The sequence below is a fragment of the Ostrea edulis genome, chromosome 1 (assembly GCF_947568905.1).
Source record: "Ostrea edulis chromosome 1, xbOstEdul1.1, whole genome shotgun sequence".
NCBI lineage: Eukaryota > Metazoa > Mollusca > Bivalvia > Ostreida > Ostreidae > Ostrea > Ostrea edulis.
In genome coordinates, this window is record NC_079164.1 from 40,253,019 (window position 1) to 40,277,476 (window position 24,458).

A 24,458-nucleotide genomic window follows, 5' to 3' on the forward strand; every position below is an offset into this window, starting at 1 on the left:
CCCCCCCACAACTTGTTGCGGGGGGTATAATGATAGAATGACAGAAAGGACAAAAACAATATGCCCCCCCCCCCCCAATCTTCGATCTCGGGGGCATAAAAACTCGAGGGTATTCTTGTCCCCCACACAGAAAATCGATACTTGACACTGCACAGAGCTTTTGAGTTATAGAACCAGTCATAACCGGTATCAAGTAAGTTGTCAGTAAGTGAACAAACTCAAATCTATACTATATCAGGAAGCTTTCATGTATGTTTCAACTTTCTTACCATGTTGAAATGATCCCACCCTAGTTTTGCATTTTCATGATTATCTACCCTTTGAAGGGACCATGGTTCTTCTTGTGAACAAATTTGAATCCCCATTACTCAAGGATGATTTGTACCAAGTTTGATTAAAATTGGCTCAATGGTTCTAGAGAAAATGTCAAAAATGTTAAAAGTTTACATACAGACCCCAGAAAAATAGTGATCAGAAAAGTTCCATTGGGTTTTCAGCTCAGGTGAGCTAATAAAATCTCTTCCTATACCTAAATACTTACAAGGATTTTCCTGCAATGAGAACTTGTTGCAAATGGAGTTTGCACAGTCCAAATTAAAGGTGAAAGGGCCCCCATATGGACTACCATCCGGATCGACTCCATAAAGCACTGTCACCTGCTTGGGAGGACTGCCCTCCATGACCTTGGGCTCAGGGCGAGCCATGAAGGTCGGGTCCTCATCATTAATATCCCCTACGTTTATCGTCAGAGTGGCGGTACCAGTATTTGGTGGGATTCCTGAAAGTGTAGCATACATGGAAATTAATTGACAGTAACAGGTAACCAATCATTTTTTATCCCTATCTATCTGGTAACCAATTATTTGTTATCTCTGTCCATCAGGTAACCAATTATTTGTTATCCCTATCTATCAGGTAACCAATCATTTGTTATCTCTACCAATCATTTGTTTTCTCTATCTATGAATGAAAAGTGAATACTGTATACAGGGAAATATTCACCCCTGTTCTATTTTTGTCCCTTTCATCCTCGTCACTGGGCGAATTTAAGAGAGGACGAAACCGTTTTCTCTCATATCTCTCTTTTAACACAACTATGTCTGGGTGAATTTAAAACAGAGTAAAACTGTCAGCAAGTGTAGAAAGGTGAAAATAACATGGGACGAAAATAACCCTGTATAGAGTCGATGTCTCCAGTATTTCTATCAATAACAGAAAACAATGGCCAGTCGTGCTACATACAAAAAACACTAACCACAGGTGACATTTTTTGCCCGGGTTCTCAGACTGCCCTGTGTGTAATTAAACAGTGACCAACATGAACTACATTCGCAGAAATGAACAGAGAGTATACCTACATGTATATACAGGTATAGTCTAATGTACACCAGAGAGTGTACTTATATACAGTTATAGTCTAATGTACACCAGAGAGTGTACCTATATACAGTTATAGTCTAATGTACACTAGAGAGTGTACCTATATACAGTTATAGTCTAATGTACACTAGAGAGTGTACATATATACAGGTATAGTCTAATGTACACTAGAGAGTGTACCTATATACAGTTATAGTCTAATGTACACTAGAGAGTGTACATATATACAGTTATAGTCTAATGTACACTAGAGAGTGTACCTATATACAGTTATAGTCTAATGTACACCAGAGAGTGTACATATATACAGTTATAGTCTAATGTACACTAGAGAGTGTACCTATATACAGTTATAGTTTAATGTACACCAGAGAGTGTACATATATACAGTTATAGTCTAATGTACACTAGAGAGTGTACATATATACAGTTATAGTCTAATGTACACTAGAGAGTGTACATATATACAGTTATAGTCTAATGTACACTAGAGAGTGTACATATATACAGTTATAGTCTAATGTACACTAGAGAGTGTACATATATACAGTTATAGTCTAATGTACACCAGAGAGTGTACATATATACAGGTATAGTCTAATGTACACTAGAGAGTGTACATATATACAGTTATAGTCTAATGTACACCAGAGAGTGTACATATATACAGGTATAGTCTAATGTCTACGGTTATACCTACCTCTATCAATGACCAGAATTCTAACAATGTGTCTGGTTATTGTCTCATGGTCCAGGGAATTTTTCAGGATAACCGTGCCATTTTCATTAGTCTGCATAATCCTGAAGTAGTAGTCTGGTTTTTCACTTATTGGTTTTCGAGAAACATAGAAGCTGAAAATGAGAAGAACATAAAATTTACAATGTAACTGCAAGCCTCAGAAAAGCTGGATGTAGAAACTTCTCCATTAGACAACATACACACATGAATGAAAGTAACTTCCAAGAAAGATTAGACTCCCAGAAGTTTGTAAATCAGACAAATGACCTTTGTATTTCATTTTCATCAAATACACTATAGGTTAAATATCTATATCAAAGGTAGAACAAAAACCAATCTAAATTAAACACGAGTACTTCAGCCACAACGTTCACTTGAATTTACTTGCTCTTCCTGAGAAACGAATCTCTCGTTAATTCTCCTTGTTGTAGTTCCAAGCTAAGCTCAAAGGACCATGACCCGGGAACACTTATATTTACACAACATACCAATGCCTGCATATCAGTTTGAAATGGTGGTTTGTTTTGCAAGGGGATTTAGGAAGACAGTCGAAAAGACCATCTGAATATCATCCAAAATAAAACTACTGAGATTCTAGGGCCTTGATTTGAACAACCTTGAATCTACATGTATATCAAATGAGGATGTCTGTATTAATTTTTGTAAATGTTGGTATATTTGATAAAAAACAAAAACTCACTCAAACAACCCGTTGATGCCTTCGTCCCGATCAGAAGCCACAAAATTAGCCAGGATATCTCCGATAGCGACATTCTCCATTCGGTTAATTTCTACATTTTGTGGCGTGATAATCGGGATTTCATCGTTCACATCTTCTACCGTGATCTCGATGTATGTGATGTCGGTAAATTTACCATCGCTGACTTGAACTGTCAGATTAAAGAACCTCTGGGCCGGAGTCTCATAGTCAGGTCTCTGATAAACAGGTAAAGCATGTTTAATATGTTATCACAGGAATGAGAAATACTGTTAATTTAGATGTACTTTAGTCTTCTTCTGGTTCATGTTAATGTGTTAAACAATTCTGACATCAACTTGCAGTTGAGTATTTACTACTATTAACATAAGTACTTAAAGATGAGTACTTATTACCATTAGTACTTACAGTATACACTTCCAGGCGCCCATCGCGTCCATCAACTGTGATCTGGAAATGTGTTCTGTCATTGGGACCAATCAGGCTATAGGTCAGGGTGTCATCTATGTCAAGGTCATTTGCCCTTATAGTGATGATAAGCCCCTCCTGGGTCTCTGGAATCGTTATGCGGTAGATATTCTCCTCAAACACCGGTTCATTGTCGTTAATGTCCTTGATGTTTACTGTTGCCGTGGCAGTGGTTGACAGCGATGTAGGAGCTCCAGCATCCTTAGCAACAACTGTGAACGTGTACACTGGGTGTTTCTCACGGTCCAAATCGGAAACTGTGGTATACACCTCCCCTGTGTTCTCGTTGATTCGGAACGCCTCGCGTGGCAGCTGTGTTCCCGCGGTGATGGCGTAGCTGACTTTGGCATTGTCCCCGTCATCATTATCAGTGGCGCTAATCGTCATCACCAAAACATCTAGTATCACAAAAACAATTACATGTATCATTCAACAGTTAGCAACATAATTAGGAGTGTTTGTTTAATAAAGGCAAGATTGAGATAAATGTACAAATATTTCTAAACTCAATACATGTACTGAAATATGAAGATCAATAAGTATTGAGATACATGTACAGTGAAACTTCTATAAACCGGTCAGCTCTTGGACAGAAAAAATGGCCGGTTTAGATGGGTGGCCAGTTTACCAAAAAATTGGCATTTAGAGACATTTTATCTCAATTTTCACAAAGTAGGTACTGTTCACTTTGATCTGGTGATCTATGATCAATTATTGATGGAGATTAAATTAGTCTACTTGTACCTACAGGTAATTATTACAAGAAATATTCTCACTGAAATTCTAAGTCTATGGAAACCAAGAAAATTAATTTATCTTTTGATAATTATCATTAACAGTCATGGGTTTGTTCTTTATTCACTTCTGCTTACAATATGGTGTTAGATACTGTATCCATTCAATATGTCCAATATCTGTTTATTACATTTTGTACAGAATTTGGAAGGGTCACTTGGATTAGCCAAGCGTCATTTAACACCTTTGACAACATGGGTAAACCATAGAAATTATAGAGGTCAATTATGTTTTTCACACCTCCAGTTGATAATTTCCTATCTACCTAGTTGGTAAGTCATTTTTCACATCTGATCGATCTTGATCTTCAAAAAGTGGCCGGTATAAGGGTAACTTACATGTTTGTTTGCTAATGTTCTTTGAAAAGTGGTTGGTGTCCGGTTTTTAGAAGTGGCCAGTTTTGTAAGAATTTCTTTGTAAGGAAATGTTAAGTTTTCTGCCGAGACTTTGAAAATCAGTCGATATTCAGGGAGAACCGGTTTTCTGAGGGGCCGGTTTGGAGAAGTTTCACTTTATATATCAAATAGTGGCTCACCTGGTGCCGACATTTCATTGACAACGCCAATCAGAGAGTTAGGATCAAACTGGGGACTGTTGTCATTGATGTCCAGTGGAAATACCTGGACCGTTGCATAACCAGTCAAGTGCGAATCCGCTGTAGGCTCGTCAATCGCTAGAACAGTAAATTGGTATACCTCTCGACCATTTGGTTTGTCGCGATCCAGCTCCCCATTAATGGATATTGCACCTGTATTTTTGTTGATGGTGAAGAGACTGTTAATGACCGCATCATCCTGAGACAAGGAGTACTCGATTTCATTCCTAGGATTTCTGTGTATGTCAGGGTCTGTAGCACGAACCTAATAAAAATTAAAATTGTTACACATTGATGTTGTTCCATTCAAAATCATGAAAACTTGCCACCTAATTCTATGTTGGGGTTATCAAAAGTTATGTAATCATGGATATTTCTACGGTAATAATTCTCAGAACAAATTCACAAATTGATGTCAGATTTCCTGATGCATGAATGAATGAAGAACTAGGTTCACTAACCATGAAGAGCACTTCGTTGTACACTTTGATTTAGATTGTGTCTGTCTTCGATCAGGAGAAAAGAACTTTGGTCATTATGACTGAGGACAAAGATGTAAGCCGTTGTGACAGAGACGAAGACTTGGGTGGTTATGACTGAGACGAGGACTTAAGTTGTTATGACTGAGACGAGGACTTAAGTTGTTATGACTGAGACGAGGACTTACGTTGTTATGACTGAGACGAGGACTTAAGTTGTTATGACTGAGACGAGGACTTAAGTTGTTATGACTGAGACGAGGACTTAAGTTGTTATGACTGAGACGAGGACTTAAGTTGTTATGACTGAGATGAGGACATAAGTTGTTATGACTGAGACGAGGACTTAAGTTGTTATGACTGAGACGAGGACTTAAGTTGTTACGACTGAGACGAGGACTTAGGTTGTTATGACTGAGACGAGGACTTAGGTTTACTTATGGTAATGAGGATGTGGTTTACTTACAATAACAAGGATCTGGTTTACTTACAATAACAAGGATCTGGTTTACTTACAATAACAAGGATCTGGTTTACTTACAATAACAAGGATCTGGTTTACTTACGATAATGAGGATCTGGTTTACCGACGATAATGAGGATCTGGTTTACTTACGATGAGGATGTGGTTTACTTAACAATAACGAGGAACTGATTTACTTACAATAACAAGGATCTGGTTTACTTACAATAACAAGGATCTGGTTTACTTACAATAACAAGGATCTGGTTTACTTACGATAATGAGGATCTGGCTTACTTACGATAATGAGGATCTGGTTTACTTATGGTAACGAAAATCTGGTTTACATATGGTAACGAGGACCTGGTTTACTTACAGTAATGAGAACTTGGTTATACACTTTTCCTTCCTCCAGGGTTCGGATTGCATAGGTGTTCTGCTCAAACTTGGGAGAGTTGTCATTTGTGTCAATAATAGTGATTTGTACCGTTGTCTGATTGCTGAATTTCCCATCATTCACCACAAGAGTGACGTTGTACACCTGGAATTTACAAAAAGCAATAACTGACCAATGTCTTGTACATCTAGAATTTACAAATTGGATGAAACGCCATAGTAGAAAAAAATAAACATTTCTGTTGTTTACAACAGACTTACATTAGGTTCAGTCTCATAGTCCAGATTTCCTGCTACATAAATTTCTCCCGTTCCAGATTTGACAGCAAAGAGACTCGAGCCGGATAGGGAATATGTGAATGTGGCCTCTGTTAAATCATAAATATTATTGCATTCAGATGAAACTTATATGTACATGTATTTCCCTTTTATTTGATAAGGCTGTTGAACTTTTTTTAAGCTTTATATCTACATGTATATATGTACGTTAATACAAATCTAAGAATTCTAATTCATTTTCTTTGAGTTTTACCATTGTTCATGTACATGTATATCTACGGTTCATTTATCTATCAGTGAAATGTGAACATATGTTATACAGTATTTATTCAAGATCCATAAGAATGCGCAATGAATGAAAGAAATTTATGATTTAATATCAGCTTTAAACTGTTTACTTACCGTCTGGGTCTTTGGCTGCAATAGTTGTGATGGACTGACCAGTAAAAGAGTCCTCTCGGACCGAGGCAAAGTAAAGACTCTCCTCAAAGTATGGATTGTTGTCATTTACATCTTTAATGGATACCCTCACCACAGCCGACCCTGAACATAAATAGTAAAATGTTAACTACCACAGCGAACCTTGACCATAAATAATAAAATGTCAACACAGCGAACCCTGACCATAAATAATAAAACGTCTACACAGCGGACCCTGAACATAAATAATAAAACGTCGATACAGTGGACCCTGAACATAAATAATAAAACGTCGACACAGCGGACCCTGAATATAAATAATAAAACGTCGACACAGCGGACCCTGAAAATAAATAATAAAACGTCGACACAGTGGACCCTGAACATAAATAAAACATCAACTTCAAAAAAAATTTCAACTACAAAAAACTTCAAAAAACATCAACTAAAAAAACTACAAAAAACCTCAACTAGTTATATTCAGCTCTCAGAAATCTCACTAGCAGCTTGCTCATTAACTTTTTTTGCTACAAAAAAATGGAATGTCCGATGATCACTTCCTGTCACCTTGACCTGGGATTTAACCTTGAACTCCATCAGATGTACCATATAATGTTGATGAATACCTTATAAACTTTCAGAACTGTACATGTACATGTGACTTGCTGGATAAAGCAATTCATGTGCAACAGTCCTCCATGACAAAGGTAAAAATACCAAATACACATGAATAACATACAGTCAACTCTCGATAAACCGCCACCTTTTGTTCTTATGAAATTATGGCATTATAACGAATTTGGCGATGAATTGAATTACATTGTACTGCCATCTTGAAGAAATAGAGTTACCGTTCTTTTATATGTAAGAGTTATCTTTCGTCCTGACTTGCGTAAACCACATAAACGCCTTTTCTAAGTCAGTATTAAGTGCACTGCGGTGCCGTTTCCTGGCAGGCGAGCCTTCAGAGATTGGGTCAGGGTCTGCAAGAATTGCATCCTTTGCTGCTAAGATGTCGCCCACTGTCCTTCTTTTTATAGACTTTTCCCATAAAACAGAAAAATGATTTGCAATATCCTGATGGGTACATTTTGGATGATGTCCTTGGTACATAATGATTTTTTCTCATTGAAATTTAACAGGACCCTCTTTCGTGGTGAAGCCATAGCTAAATTGAAATGTGTTTCTATGATGTATAAACAACTTGACTACAGTTCATCTCAAGTAATTTTCTTGTTTATTCAAAACAGTGATTACTTGGGATCCTTCTGTCCAGGTGTACGCCGGAGATCGATAATGACCAATTTACTGCTTCACTGACCATGTGCACCTATGGCGGTTTATCGAGATAATTAACATGTTGAAATAGACTTTTGTAATGAAAACACTGTGGCAAATGGCGATAGCGAATTTGGCGTTTTAACGAGAGTTTTAAGTAACAGGAAAAATGTTCCTAGAAAAATGCGGCGTTATAACGAAAATGGCGATGAATTGAGTGGCGATAATTCGAGAGTTACCTGTACAACAGTAAAACACGGTTACAGCAAACATGCTTATAATGAATTTATGTTTACAGCAAAGTGATTTTCCTTTCCTCTAGTTTTAAAACATTTCATGAACTTAATGGATATAATGAATTATGTTTAAAACGAATCAAAATTGTTCGTCCCCAGCACTTCACTATAAGCGTCGTTGAACATAGTATTTTCCTTATTTCATTTTTAATATTATGCAAATTTAACCTCTATACATCCATACTATGAAATGCATAGTTACAGAGGCTACAAGGATATGACTTCTTTTTATAAATTACACACCTGTGTTGTGAGCCCCAGACGAGTCTCTGGAAGACGGAGCACCATCTATAGCAAAGACCTTCATGATGTAGAAATCCGTGGATTCCCGATCAAACTGGACGCGAGTCGTGATCATACCTGTGGTCGGGTTGATTGCAAACTGATCTGTGGTGGTACTACCATCAGGGTGGAGGGCATACGTCACCTATAATTTACATAATTAATGCAAATAATGAACATTAAATTAACACAAATAATGAACATTAATTAATGGGATAATTACCACCAGCAGAAAATACAATTAATCACTGCATGATTTCTTACATATGTATTTCTTTATTTAATAACTTTTTGAATAGCAAGATTTTAATATCGTGTAAAAAAAAAAAAAAAGTGTGCATTAAAATACTGTAAATGTACATTTTTATACATGTGGAGTACTTATTTCCGCTAAGTCTGTGGTCAAATAAAATCAGTGCAATTTCATAACAGTGCTTAAGGTACATGCATATAAGCTAACTTCATGTAACTCGTATGCAATTCAACAGAATCTCATGCCAATGGACCAAACCAAATATGAAAAATCCGCAGAATTATGATTCAATGAAAAATTAAAGATGTCTACAGTGTGCCAATTTCAGATTGAGAATAGTTAGATAGTAGTCATTCATCACCTTTTTAAAGGCCTCTGTTTCATCAGCATCAATAGCGCTGACGCTCTGCACGGGTGTTCCCGCTGCCTCATTCTCCAGTACACTCAGGCCTATGTTTCCATTCTGGGGATCAATGTTGAGAAATTTCGGAATCTCATCATTGGCATCTTGTACAACTATTTTGGGGTAATTGTCGCTGTTGATGGGTGTGTTGAAGATGTTCTAAATAAAATAACATCACATTGCTTTCACATAGATTTTGGGAAAACTGTATCACATTGTAATTGATAGAAATCTGAAACTGACACTTTTGTCGATTAAAAAAGTATTTTTAAAGACAAATCAAAAATCTTTTTTAATATAACTTCAGTGAAAGTACTAAAATTATTTTTCCTAACTCACTGAAGCACGGAGATTGAGTGTGTACTCTTTCTGAGTTTCGTAGTCCAGGATTTCCAGTATCGTGAGGTTAACTCTGTCTGCACCGCTCAGGATGATGAATTTCTCTGTTCTGTCTGAAAGCTCGGTCTGCCCATTGTTGTTGATCACCATGTTGAAAATCAATGAAGAATCTGGGATGTTGGTGATGCGGTTCTGGGCTGTTAAGGTAGCAATCACAAAGTTCACCCCCTCTGACTCCTTCACTGTGTAGGTTGGGTTTAATGGGGTCCACAATGGGGGCAGGACATCAGAGTCTGTGGTCACCGAAATATCGATGTTCACATCAGTAGATCGTGGTGTAGTACCCTGGTCTGTTGCTGTGGCAACCAAAGTGATTTGGGATCCCTAAAAATGTATAGGTACATGTAGCACTAAGGGTACAAAATTCCTTGTATCTGATAACTGAATGTCAATGAACAGAAAACATTAAAATTCCCATATACTTTCGCTCTTCATCATAAAATATCAAAGGGAAAAAGAAAACAAGAAGTTGTTCATTGCTTTGCTGCTTTCATACATGATAGCCAATTTTTTTTTTAAAAATAAGTTTTTAAAAATTTTTCAAATGGTAACAGTTAATTTTATACCGCTGACTGGAGGGACTTGGCTACTTCGATGTCTCCGGTGTCTACGTTTACTTGGAACAGGCCGTTGGGGTTGGTTTTAAGTGAGTATTTTATGTTGGCGTTATCTCCCAGGTCTTTGTCTGTTGCTTTGATCGTCAGAAATTTTTGTCCTACAGCAGCCGATTTCAGAACCCGACCCTCATACCGCGACGTGCCAAATTCTGGATCATTGTCATTGATATCCTGGATTGTGACGGCAAATGTGCAATAATCATCCAAAGGGTTACTTCCCTTGTCCTGAACTTTGACGGTGATGAACAGATTCTTGGATGACTGCGTCTCTCTGTCCAGTTTCTCTCGTGTGTAGATTTCCCCTAAAGAATGCAAAAATGCCGAATTTACAGCTTTTGCTGAACCACAATGTATGGCAACCATTCAGAAAAGTTGTTAAACCATGATGTCTATCTCAACCTACAAATTTATATCTGTTACATGATATCTGTCACTCTAACCCTGTCTTTTGTTACCTGTGGAGGAGTTGATACTGAAATAGTTCTTTTCTTGAGAGTCGTCCAGTTCCTTGATGCTGGTGATGGAATACTCCAGCTTGCCATTCTGTCCTCGGTTTGGGTCCGTTGCACTCACCTAAAAAATCATTTAGAACCAAAATACTACAGAACTGTACACCAGAACTCGCTTTAACAAGAATGATTTATCGTTCATTTTTGTTCATAAAGTAAAATTTCTCAAAAGAAGTGTAATAGTACACTTTCATTTCCAATCCAAACAAACATTTTTCAATATAAAAGTAAATAGCAAAATTCTTAGACCAAGCAGTCTGAGAAAGTAAAATTACTGAATCTAGTTTGACTGAAAAGGACGTTATTTCTTCATTTTCTACAACCAAATTTGAACTGTGGTAATCGCAAAGCGATCAGAAACTCCTTTGTGGTGTGTAAGAAGTCCGTTTCACAGTTAAAGAATTGGTATATCATGCCTTCCTATATTCTTATTATATACAGTGTATTTATCATCCAGCTGTATTTGTAATAGAGTTATCATTATGAGACCCAATTTGTTTTTAATTTTCATTTTCTAGATGTTCTAAAAAAAAACTTACAAATCTTAGAAAGAGTGATATAAATAGAATTTGAATTTCACTGAGAATTCAAGCATGTGATACAGAGGTGGATCTAGAGGGAGGAAGATACATACTTTGCACCCTCCCCTCCCCTTAAATAAAAAATGATAAACAAAAAAAAGGGATAATTTTCTGCCATTTGGGGTTTGCATCTCTTTTTTCTCATTGTGTGGTCAAGGTTCCATCTTCTGTTGCAACCCTCTGTTTGAAGATTTTCAGTGGCTCCATCGCTGTGATATTTGTAGTTTAACATGACAATTCTGCTCTTACAATTGACACACATAATACCAGAGCTTCAATGTCTCTGTCCCCATACCTTCTGAACCAATACACCAGGATCCTGTTCCTCGGTAACAGTTGGCGTGTATGCACAATTCACAAATCGAGGTTTGACGTTCTCCTCATCTTCGATATTTATTGTAATCGTTGCCGTACTGCTCAGGATTTTCCCTGGACCATCGCAGCAGGAACCATCATCCTTAGCCGTGACATTCAGGAAAATCTGGTCCCTATCTGATGGAGGCGACTGTCCAGCCCTTAGGCTTATACGCCCAGAAGCGGGGTCAATTTCAAACACGTCACTAACTGTCCGTCCACCTGCAGAAAATAAAGATAGAAATTAGGAAAATGTTTAAGCATACAATAGTACATTTCTCAATGAATGTTTCATTCAGTAAGCATTACAAGATACAGCGTGCTCAGAAATGATTTTAGTTGAATATCTACAATGCTTATCTCGATGTCTTAAATGTCTGTTATTTTTTAATAATTTGAATTCAGCTCTTACCATCAAAACTATAAGTGACCTTGTCCCCGTCCTCGTCCACTGCTCGAACAATGATGACCGTTGAGCCCGGCTGGGCATTGCCCATCAGAGTAGCTACCTTATTGTCATCAAACTCTGGGGCCTGATCGTTTGTGTTGTTGGTTGTAACGATAACCCGGGCCTCTGCCGTTCGAGGCTCTACACCATTGTCTGAGGCAATCACTTTAAATTCATAATAATGAGGAAATTTTCTGTCATAATCAAGGGTCCTGAAAAAAAGGTAAATACTCTTATATAAAGTAGTTTAATCATTAAGTTGGAAGATTAAAATTCTTGCTGTACAGCTGCATGTCTATCTGCTGTGAAAATGCAGATTCATTACTATATAAACTTTCATGAAATTGGAGAACATATATATAAAAAAAAATTCAAATATCAAAATAAAACAGCAGAGTTGGTTGACATTAATCAGAAACCAGAATACTCTACCCATTAGTATGAATGACCCCGACTTACCCATTGGTATGAATGACCCCGACTTGTCCATTCCCTGTGGTGGTGATTGAGAAAATTGGGTCAGTCACCGTGTACGACAGAATTGTACTGCCATCTTTGTCAGATGCAGACACTGGAAGTAAGGAGACATTGACATCAAAATGTATGGTGGACTTTATCTTACAATGATAAACTGTCTTAGTAAAAAAAACCACAGGTAGCCACATTTGAAATATACCAAGTTTATCTAAGGCTGCATATATTTTACAAAAATCTTAACAAATAATACTTTATGCTTCATGATGAAATCATGCTTTACATGAGTATATATGTGAACACAAAAATACTAAAATAAAATTATACATATACAGTCAATCCTCGTTATCTCGAACTCACTGGGATCTAGAAAAAACTTAGAGATATCCAAGGATTCGAGATATTGGAGGTAAACTACTTAAAGAATAAGTGGTTGGGACTTTCGAATCACTTTGACATATCCATGGTATTTGAGATATCGGTCTTTGAGATAACAAAGTTCAACTGTATATATTTAATACTAGTATATTTTTTTTATCATGAGAATCTATACATCATTTCAACTCACTGGATAAAGAAAAGAAAATACTGAACAATTATTCATGTTCTATTTTTCTCATAATTATTAATTTTCAATTTCTTTTTCTGTATACCTCACAGATTTGGGTTGATGCAAGGTTATGTGGCATGCAAAAAAGAGGCAAGACCTTTATCCAACACATGTGGATAAAGCAACACAATTTATCCAATGAGTGAATTCACATGTATGAGATAAGATTGGTAACTTAATGAATGTTGTAAGTAGCAAAATTGAGAGTTTTTCTATGAAACTTTGAAGCCTGGGCAGTACCTTCAATGACAGAGGTTCCTCTTGGAATGTCTTCCTTTACCGTGGTTGTAAAAGTGGATTTACTGAAGAGAGGCGTGAACTCATTTCTGTCCAGCAGATTTACTGTCAGCTAAAAATAAATGCACATTTACAACTTTTTTTTTTCTTTTAAAATCCCCAGCTGGATTTCATCAGTCTCTTTAAAAAAAAAACCCTCTAATATTTGCTCCCCTCAATAGTTTGACAGAATATCAAATCCATTCCCAATAACAAATAAGTGAACCATTTTCCCAATTAAATGAGCAAAATTTCCCAAATGCATCAATTGAAAATATATTGTACAATGTAAATTAGCGGGGGGGGGGGGGGGGGGGGGGGGGGGGGGGGGGGGGGGGATTGATAAATTAAAGCAATGAATGCATTTAGATAAAAAAAATGGATACTTTGTTATTTTTACATTATTTGGATGGAAACTCAATTTTTTAAATTTATCGAAAAATTATTATTTTCCTGATTAAAGGAAATCACTGTCCTTGTACCAAAAAGTGCGGTGACATTCCTGACTAATCGCTGTACCTTTATTTACATCCCTGACTAATCGCCGTACCTTTACATCACTGCTAAGTCCAGAAATTGTGTCTTCTGCTCTGACTGTCAGGACAAACTTATGTTGGTCACTCTCATAGTCCAATGTCCTAAGTGTCTTGACCATCCCATCCTCAATTGCAAACCTAGTAGATATAGCAGTGGGGGACTCGTACACTGAGTATTTGGTGGTCCCGCCCACCTGGAAATTCTTGGCTGTGATTGACGCATTGTTTCCATCTGCATCAATAGCCTGAAACCTGCCAAGGCCAATATCAACACAAGATTAAAAACTGTCCCCAAAGTCATAATCATGCAGGAAACAAACTAAGCACAAAGATGAAAACATTTTTTATACAGTGAAACCTGTCTAATCCGACATGCACTGGGAGACAAATTTTTTGTCGTAATACCAAATGTATCTGAATAAACAGTGTAAAAACTAAGAAAATAGGAAATTAAGAATAAAGATAAGGGTCGGAATGCCCCAGTGAAATGGATTGCACGGGTGTCGGATTAGGCAGTTTTCACTGTTAATATAGCCTGTATTGGTTTATTCTATATGTTTAACCAAATATTTTTAAAAATCTCAAAATAATGTAAAACTAATTTTTACTTGCAACAACTTTACTTCTCGATTTAGCTGTGATAGCAATAAATACACATCTAGTAGTTAAACAAATCTACATTTTCTAAGGAAGAAGGGATCCAGCAAATAAACTATGTGTATCAAGGAATAAAAATGATTGATCTAAAACATGACTGGTGTAGTAATGTTGTCATACTGGTTAAATCAGGAAGCATTTCTTTTTTTTAATAGGTGCCTTATTGCAATCTTCGAATAGGTTAACGAAAATGTTTACTCCAAATACATATTCTAAACATACAAATCTCGGTTAAGATTTTCCAATTAAGTGCTATACAATCACAATAATAGATATTGATCAGTCTAATTATACCACAAACACCCCTGACTCAATCTCAGCACCAGACAGAGCAACACATAGAACTAACAACACTAGCCGACTTGTTAACGTAAAGACTATTACACATCTTTGTACAGCCGACTTGTTAAGACGTATACATCTTTTTACAGTTGACTTGTTAAGATGTATACATCTTTTTACAGCTGACTTGTATAGATATATACATCTTTTTACAGCCGACTCGTTAAGACATATACATCTTTTACAGCCGACTCGTTACGACGCATTATACATCTTCCAACAGAGAGCTAATTTTATTACATACATTGTGTGTATAAGGTCTGGTTATTGAACAAACAAATTCCTGTAATTCACTGCCTTCTGATTATGATTATTTAAACGTGAGCAAGTACAGCAACAGTTGTAAACAGCCTCATCAACCTCATGCAAAACGGAGAACGGTGAAGTGAATGAAACAATAAATGTGCATACAGCAAGTTAAAACAAAATTTCAAACACAATATGTGTCAGATTTGAAAAACACAAGGAAGGGAAGACATTTTTCAGGAGAGAGACAGGGGACAGGTGAGTAATATTTTAATAAATTTTACAATTTGTTTAGCTTTCTTTCCTCTTTATAAAGAGAGCTTGGTGTCCTTTGAAATGAAATATCATGCATGACTGCATCTGAAGTGATCTGCCACAGGTAATGAAACGATGTGAAATTTTTGTACAATTAGCAATTTCTTGATCGTTGATTAAAGATTTACTTTTATTTTTACTTTAGATCTTGCCTAATGTAACATTTTCGTGTAAACACATCTTTTGGTCACGTTTCTTACACAAGGAGTTCTTGGAATTCTAGTTTTATAACACACACTTGCATAATTTGTTCAAAGCAACAAATTATTTACATAGCTGTCTCCTCAATCCTCAATCCTATTTCTACAATATTTTTTTTTCTATCTTAAAGACAGTGATATTATTGATTATATGGGAAACTAAATTTTATATCAAGCAAGTTATAGTTATATAATACGACTATTACTAGATGCAGTTTCTTTAACATTTTGTAATATACTGTACACAAGTAGTAGGATTTATTGTTAACATTTAGATAGATACACATATTCATAAGTATTTTATGCATATGTCGAGCACATTGCATTCTCTAAAATACATATTTAAGTACTATCAATTAATATAAACAAATTAGATTGTAAAGTGTGAGGTTATTTATCTCTCATATTCATAGAGTCTGTCTATTTCGTCCATAATTTATTCAATAAAACATACTTGTCCTTCATAATCATTACCTTAATTTTTCTAACTTTGTTTTGACTATCAAAAATCAAAATATATTGCTTTTATTTTCAAGATGATGAAAATGATTCACAAAAATATATCCTACCCATTGTATTCACACAGCAAATCAATCCATGGGTCAATTCAAGAAAATAACATTAATTTCATTATCAATCTTCTTCAAGTTTGTGTTATATACATGTAAAACTACAATTTAAAACACTGCACAATAGAGCTAAGGCACACTGTCTACCGTAGGTTTTGTTTTACTACGATTCATTTCAGAGTAAGGTTGCATGATATAAGGGAGCATAATAGTGAATGAGTTATACTTTTAAGTTCATAATATCTCGGTTATAATATTATACAAGTTGTAATTCTGGAGGTGTGGGCAAAGCTAAGTATGTACCTGTTTTCAGTGGCACTGTAAGACAAGAGAAAGAAACCTCATTGTCGGAGACATATCTACATATAAACATGCCAAATCACTGACAACATGCAATAGATGGCTTCTATACACTAACTACATGTACAACAAAAACAGAATATGTACTTTTGAAAGAATTACGATATAGTGCAATGATAAAAGCAAAAGTAAAACTTCAATTTAAAGTATCTAGTGTCACTCACAAAAGTGAAAAGAAATTCATTTACTGTTGGGCAAAGACGACTTATCATTGAAACTTACGTCTGATCCGCCTGGTTAGATTCTTCTACAGATGCTTCATACGACGAGGAGTAGAACTGGGGCGCCCTCTGTCCTCGACGTATGTTGATGTTGACGGGGCCTGTCTTTTGCTGAATTTCTGCCTTAGAGTCGATGGCATACACTTTGATAACATAGTCCAAGCCGCTGGTGATGGCCTCTGTTGTTCTGATGATGCCTGTATCCTGGCCTACTTCAAAATATGGACTGCTTCCCACTAAAACAGAGTCCAAAATATGCAGAGATATTCTACAGTTGAAAATTTAGTGTCTACTGCTTTGTTTTATAAAGCTTTGTCAGTTTGTTTACAATGTTATCAATCATGATTCCCAGATTCATTAATCAAACGTTAAAATACAAATATTTCATAGAATAAAGCTGGTCACGGCGGTATAAATTTATACAATCCACTATATATAATATCATGGCTTATCAAATCTCCATACCACTCTCCTTGAAGTACTTGACAGCATCAGTTCCTCCATCTACATCTTCAGCCTCAATCCGGAAAACAGACACACCAGCCTGGGCATCAGTAGCCACCACTGCCAGATATGGGGTGGGTTTGGTGATGAATCTTGGTGGCTCATCATTTACATTGAGCACATCGACTGTTACTTCTACCTGCTGTAGAACTGAAAAAGGGGGAGAAAAAAGATACAACACAGGGTGGTGGTGTATTTTTGTGCAACTGTTACAAGATTAGTACTGTATAAAACATTAATACAAATAATAAAGCTGGGATAATACATCAAATTATTGACCAGAAGTACCCACACAATACAAGTGTCACATGCCTAGTGAAATATTGACCTGGAAACTTCCTAATTTAGTTTTAGATTTTACCTTAAAGTTTATTCATGTAAAACATGAACAGCAGCTTGTATTTGCCATGGTTTGTCATTGTTTGCAGATGGTGATCATATTTGTTATCACTCTATCACGATACATAGCTAAAATCCCTTGTGAGTAAAGCTCAAATGATTCTATTGAAATGATGAAACATTTTACGACTGAAACTGCATAAAATATCACCCAAAATATGTATTTTTGCCCAATCTCTAGGGGATTGTGTGCCTGGACCCTTGGTCCCCTTCTGGATCTGTGCTTATTAAATATCATGATACATATTCTATAGAGGCAGCTGTATAACTAAAGACACCTGATGTTGGAACCACATTCCCTATGATCCACCACCCCTTTTAAAACATGCAAAACAAAACTAATGAGAAATATTTCCTGTACATTCATGATTTCAATTCTATTATATGCTATTCTTTAATTCCCAATGCTATTTTGCACTTTTATTAAACACATATATCATTTTCACTGGATTTCGAGATATCCATGGTATGCGAGATATTGATGTTCAAAATTCAACTGTAGTATATTATAATTGATAAAGTGGAACCAAGCCCGTGAGTTTTGCTTCTGTCCAACAACCAAGGTTGTGTATATTTCCTGATACTTTTATCAATGACATTTTTGTGTACTTCTACGGCTTTCTTAATTCTTATATATTTAATCTAGTAAAACTGTGTAATTTAAGAGTTTGATAAAGTTTTACAGGGATTTTTTTAGGGTCTGTAGAAGGCCGAAATAAGGCCGATTCCCAATGCTAAAAAGCAGGTATTTTCCCCCAATTTCTGCTTTTAAATTCCCAAACAATGAAAACAAATCAGAGCAGGGTAGCATTTTTGTTCAAAAACCTTCTTCACAGACCCAAAAATTATAATTTTTGCTTCAAAATTGTTACGTAAACTTAATTTTTTGGTCTCTGATTATTTGAAAGAGGTAAGTTTTTGACCAAACTGAAAGTCAGAAGGCGTCCAATCTCTCCCCATTTCTTTCTACGGAATATTTTATCCCAATTTCAAGCAAATGTCGCTATTTTTCCCAATTGGGAAGGCCCAGACCCTTGAAATTAAGACCTTTAAAAAAGCCTGTTTTAAGCCTTCGTTCATTAAAAAGGGGTGGTGGTGGATCAAAGGATGTGTGGGTCCAAACGTCAGGTGCCCGTAAATAGAAACTGCATGCTGTATCGTTCAAGACCTATTATCCAATTATACAATATGTTCCATTTCTTCAAGAATTTCTGAACAGTGTCTTATTTTGTTCAAACAATAAACTTAACATTAACATGAGATTCCTTTGATATCCTTGTCTGACGAGATATTTGTCATTTGTTGGAGAGAAGAAACAAAACAAAATACCGGATGACTCAAAACGATAATAATACTTCAAAGGAAATTCGATAGCACCAAGATTTCCGGGTACATTTGTGAAGGATTTTTTATTATATTTCTATAGCTTTGTTTAACTGCACTTTTATCCCGCAAGTTGTCGTTGTAGCTCGCGCCCCTTTCTTTTCTAAACTTCAAAATATCATTATTAATCGTATTTCTTACAGGAGAGGGAAGAACAAGGAATAAAACATCTAGGTTGTCTGTATTATCCATTCGATGCTCTCTCTCTCTCTCTCTCTCTATCTTATAGGCCTATATGTTTCGAATTCAAAGGAACTATCGAGAAATAAGTTAAAATGAAATATAACTTATTTATTACAAAGAAAACAATGGCAAGTTAACGGGGTATTGTCCTGTGATGTCTAAACTGTGCTGAACAGGAAAGCGATTGTATACAGTTTGTGTTTGCACTTAGGAAATCACTGATCCTAGACGGGACCTGCATGTCACAAGTGGCGCGTTTCATTAGAATGGAATGTGTGTTTGATTACGCAAGATTATACGTTTCTATTTATAAAAATTTAATTTTCTTGTCAATTTCAAGTGAACAATGGCGTATGTTTCTACGTGTAGAAACACTACGTTGAAACAAACTGAAAACTTGAAGAAAAAACGTGAATTAAAACGACACCTAAACAGGATAGGGAAAATAGAAAGAGGCATACAGTAATTATAATTAATACCGGTATTGTTATTTGTGAAGCAAAAGAATGAAAGGAAAGGAAAATCGAAAGTGAAATAGCTGAAAAATTATACCAATGAATGGGTGTAAAATAGAAGTTTAATTTTCACCAACAAATTCTCGTTAAGTTTTCTTTTACTATAGATAACAATTATAAATGAGTAGGCCCTACATAATTTAATACAAAATAAGAAATCTTGCATTTATTGACATTTGAAAATAGTTCACAAAAGACGAGCTGTTAAATATATCTGTGTGCGATGTGGACAATATAATCTTCATTGAGTAGACTGTGTAGGCTTATAATTTGAATCATATGATGTGACCGCATCACAATCTCTAGTTTTAAAGAATCCATGCATGTCGCATTTATTACCCGCACGTGTTGGGGGAATTTGACCAGATAGAATTATGTACGTTTGGCACTAACTCGCACGTGTTAGAGGACCTGTGAGCTATCCGATACGGTGGTTCAACTTCACAGCCAGGCCGATAAATTCCTTCTTTGTTCAACACCGATATATTTATTAAAATTCCTGTTTGTTTAGCATTACAAAATATCGATTTCAATTTTTGGGGGGATAGCATTTCGTTTTCAGTCGATTTTTCTCAACCAAATGTCTGACATCCAAACCTTAATAATGGTGTCAATTTTGCTTGAATAATTCATAGATTGTTTTTATATATACATGTATACAGAGGCTATTCATAGCTTCATCTGATGGTTGCCGAGATCGAACGCACTGACAGATCTACACGCAAAGTTATACACCATTATAAATATCTGGACTTAGTGACCGGAAATTCTTCCAATGGTCGCTTGGTCCATGTTTATCCCACATGTGAGTCATACGGTGGATTAATTTTATAAAAGGGAGAAAGAACTAAAACCGTATTATTTCGTTCAGTTGACAGATTAAAACAGTGTTTCTTTCCCATTTGCAGCCCCATCAGTTTGATCTTTACGGTAGCTAGTTGGATAATGAACAATTATACTTTTGATTTTGACCAAGAATGTAAACACTCAAACAAATCATTTTTATTAAAGTTCACTGGTTACAAAACTGGAAGAGTGTACACTAAACTTCAAGTCAGCATTAAAAATAGCATATAGTCTGAAGTAATCAACAGATCGAATATATATTTTTACCAAAAAAAAAAAGGGGGGGGGACATTAAGAAATAATTCCGAGCCGGAGCATTTTCATAGATACACACGCAAAATATTTTGATTTAGGCCTCATAATTCGGATTGTTTAAACATTGAGTGTTCATTTTAAATTCAACATAAACATGACCAACATTACACAGATCTTTCTTATTTATATCTTTTTTACACCACTAATAACAGGTGCTGCCAAATCATTTTTAAGTTTGTAGTAAGTATAAAATTCGCGATCATAGTATAATTAATTCCATAATCATGTAGAAAGAAGACGAATTTACGATACTGGTCAATAAATACAGATCAAAGTAGTTATCAGATCGATCGGAATGCCCCCACGGGCAGGAAAATAAGACCCATCATGTAGATCTCCACATGTACAGCCCAGAGAAAGCACATGTTTACTCCAGTTTTCATGATATCTACATTAAAATGCATAGTCAAATGTGGCGTTACATACAAATATCTGTTCCGAAAACAATCATACTATATAACGGATAGGGAATGGAGTCGTGCAGAACTGTAGCTCTCTGGTGAAAATTGGTCTATCTAAATTTTCCCCGAGAGCTAGCTCTACAGCCGGGAAATGAAAGCGACATACAGTTGTAATCAAGAAGAAAGAAGCATGCACGGAGGCCACAACATCTACCGATATGCACCGCAATGACGAACATACAAACCTCTCCACACAGGTCCAGCTACAAAATGCAACAATTATTAAAATCATTTTCCGAGATTAACAATCTTATTTTCTTTTTTGTCTAAAGCATTTTCTTCTCAAATCAATGAATTCGCATATTGAAAATGTTGAATTAAAATGTTCCATAGTATATACAGTGCCAAACTCGGCATTTGAAGAATTATGACAGTCCGGCCCACACATTTTAAATTCCTGACAATTCATTGTGTCCTAAGTACATAATGTGCAGAGTAATACACAATAATTGCTGTAACTATTCAGGCGTGTGTTTACCAAACAGACAAAAATAATGGGGAAGTGTGGATTATCATGATAATGAGATTCCGAGTTGTCTTCAGGCATTTAAAAGACGAACATTGAAAAAGGGAGATCACCCATTTCTTTCCTCTGGTATACTTTAAAAGCATTTCTATAGATCTGTTTCTGTGGTGATCGGATCACAAAGAAAATCAGTTTACCGGTATTCAATATACCTGCATTTTTAAAAGATACGGTAATTCCATCCTTCATTAAAGTTGAGTATATTTCAAATATAGCGGTTGTTTTAAAAATCCTTCCATTGTGCAAATATCAGAGACATTTGATATAGAGGCAATCTAATTAAAATTAGATCTTCCATCCACTCCCCAGTTTTCGATATGTCGCATGGAACTTCCACGCGACGTATCGAAAACTGGGGAGCGGATGGAAGATCTAATTTTAATGAGATTGATAAAGAGGTTTTGTCTAACAGTGTTATCATACATTGTTGTAAACAGAATTCTGAAATCAACAGATCATTTAGCATTACATCTGCAAGATATCGGACATTTTGGGGTGCAAGTATAATATTACTGTGAAGTGTGTAATTTTTGTACATACATTAGTTCCTACTAATGGACACCTGCTGTGTCGTACATCGTTAGCTGGTGTTACGTGCCGTTAGTATAATTATGTGTTTTTAGCCTACAATTTAAGACGTTATATACCTGTGCTGTCTTCCTGCCGTTTAACGTCAATGTTTATGACGTATTTTCTAACTCCGTTGTAATCAAAGTCAAGTTTAGCATTGGACTTTAAGGTTACTTCTCCAGTACTCCGGTCAATGAGAAAAATGTCTTCTGGTGTCGAGGCGCGGATCTCAAACTGAATGTTTGTTCCTTGGGGTTGTCCAGAATCCACGGTGAAAATTACCCCCGTCGCATTTTCTTGCAGCTGCACAGTTTGCTTCTTGGTGCCGCTTGTCTGCCGTCTCCGTCGAAGAACACGAGAACGGACAATGTTTGGCGGATCTTGATTAAACTTGGCAGTAAGGTGAAGTGACCTCAGGTTATTCTCTGACATTGATTGTAACTGGACGTGTTTTGGGTAAGGGTTGTCAACAAGCAGAATCTCGACATTTGCGTGTCCAGTTATTTCACTACCGACTTTGGATAAAAGGCTGAAATACCACGCGCGTTTGGAAATCGCTGAAGGAAATTCCTTTTGCAGAACAACTCGGATTTCATTAGTTACATCACTGGACAGAATTTTAAAATAATCGGAATAAAATCCCTGTAAAACAAACTCTTGTTGTGGGACTTTATGCACATGGATGCGGGACAGGTTGGTGACCATTGAGTCCGATTTCTCGGTGGTCAGTATGTAACCTGTGTACACTCTATCAGGGAAAACATCCGTCTCACGGGGAGAGATATCTAACGTAAACGTCCTTTTCGTGGGGACGTTATCGTAACAGCCACTGTGGGTTATGACAGTCAGTTTGTACCCCTGTCTTCCCAGGTGAGGGACCGTCCTTCTGAGGACCAATTCACCGGTGTCAGTCAGGGCAAAATTGTCATAAAAGTCCCCAAAAGGATCTTTGGTTCTGAGTTGTAAGTCTGATTTAGAACAACCAAGTTTTAAGACTTTATATCCAACCTCTGCTGTAGATGGCACTATAACCGGTGTCACAGAGTCTGATGTCACACTACGTAACAAAGTAAACACGATGGTCACTATTAAAATGCTACACATACAGGTAGTGTTTGTAAACTGTACCGAATCCGCCATTTTGAATGTGTTTATACTGTAGTACAGCGAACCAGTGTTAATTACGAATCAATAACCAGGTATGGCCTACCTGGATTTGTCCATGAAAATACAACACAGATGAATATTATCACAAAAACTCCGAAATGATCGCAGAAATTCGAAAACGAAAACTCACATTGTGAAACTCCCTTCCTGTAATTCAAAAGCGATGACAAATTCGTATGAATAATCCCACGACCGTTAAGGTATTGAAGCGCGTCCTACCTAAACGTCACACCTGAGTGATTCTGTCGCTACAAAAGCGGCCCTGTAGCATGTGTCATGCAACTCGGGAAAAAAGTCTGGCGGACTTCAAAATATCGGCGTCCCGGGTCAAGGTGTTTAAAACGGTAATACACAGTCAGAAACACAGTTTGTTTAATTTAGTCTTTGACAGATTAGACATGGAATTATAAATTAAAGACCACCCCGCGGACATTACAAAGTTAGATGTGTATTTTACATATACCTACTTGTTTTGCGTAACGGGAAGGTAGTGTCTAATACAAGCCTCATTCGGTCTGACTATCAGGTCCCAGAGGCGGGTGGGTAAGGATGTACCCCCGTATGGATATTACTATAGAGCTGAAACCTCCGTTCGACAACAAAATCGAAGTACTATCTCAGGTAATATTGT

At 36.4% G+C, this 24,458-nt stretch overlaps 1 protein-coding gene across 4 annotated transcripts in view; it reads right to left on the bottom strand.

The window, feature by feature from the left end:
• The window catches only part of LOC125656334 (neural-cadherin-like), a 39,768-nt gene extending 15,697 nt beyond the window's left edge, over positions 1–24,071 (bottom strand). The window contains exons 1-23 of one of the 4 annotated variants that reach the window (XM_048886947.2): positions 22,738–24,038; positions 21,750–21,767; positions 17,424–17,612; positions 16,960–17,194; positions 16,681–16,695; positions 14,063–14,300; positions 13,477–13,585; positions 12,612–12,723; positions 12,117–12,364; positions 11,646–11,926; positions 10,716–10,833; positions 10,210–10,562; positions 9,584–9,967; positions 9,203–9,403; positions 8,550–8,733; positions 6,715–6,855; positions 6,295–6,401; positions 6,014–6,178; positions 4,636–4,960; positions 3,246–3,703; positions 2,820–3,055; positions 2,081–2,232; positions 542–778 (exon numbers count right to left, since the gene is read on the bottom strand). In XM_048886947.2, the coding sequence (XP_048742904.2) occupies positions 542–778; positions 2,081–2,232; positions 2,820–3,055; positions 3,246–3,703; positions 4,636–4,960; positions 6,014–6,178; positions 6,295–6,401; positions 6,715–6,855; positions 8,550–8,733; positions 9,203–9,403; positions 9,584–9,967; positions 10,210–10,562; positions 10,716–10,833; positions 11,646–11,926; positions 12,117–12,364; positions 12,612–12,723; positions 13,477–13,585; positions 14,063–14,300; positions 16,681–16,695; positions 16,960–17,194; positions 17,424–17,612; positions 21,750–21,767; positions 22,738–23,800 (5,569 nt within the window). In that variant the 5' untranslated portion in view covers positions 23,801–24,038. Of the gene's footprint in view, positions 1–541; positions 779–2,080; positions 2,233–2,819; positions 3,056–3,245; positions 3,704–4,635; positions 4,961–6,013; positions 6,179–6,294; positions 6,402–6,714; positions 6,856–8,549; positions 8,734–9,202; positions 9,404–9,583; positions 9,968–10,209; positions 10,563–10,715; positions 10,834–11,645; positions 11,927–12,116; positions 12,365–12,611; positions 12,724–13,476; positions 13,586–14,062; positions 14,301–16,680; positions 16,696–16,959; positions 17,195–17,423; positions 17,613–21,749; positions 21,768–22,737 lie in introns of all 4 variants that reach the window. The other 3 variants (XM_048886961.2, XM_048886955.2, XM_048886966.2) reach the window with 3 other exon arrangements.
• Between the last annotated feature and the right edge of the window lie 387 nt (positions 24,072–24,458).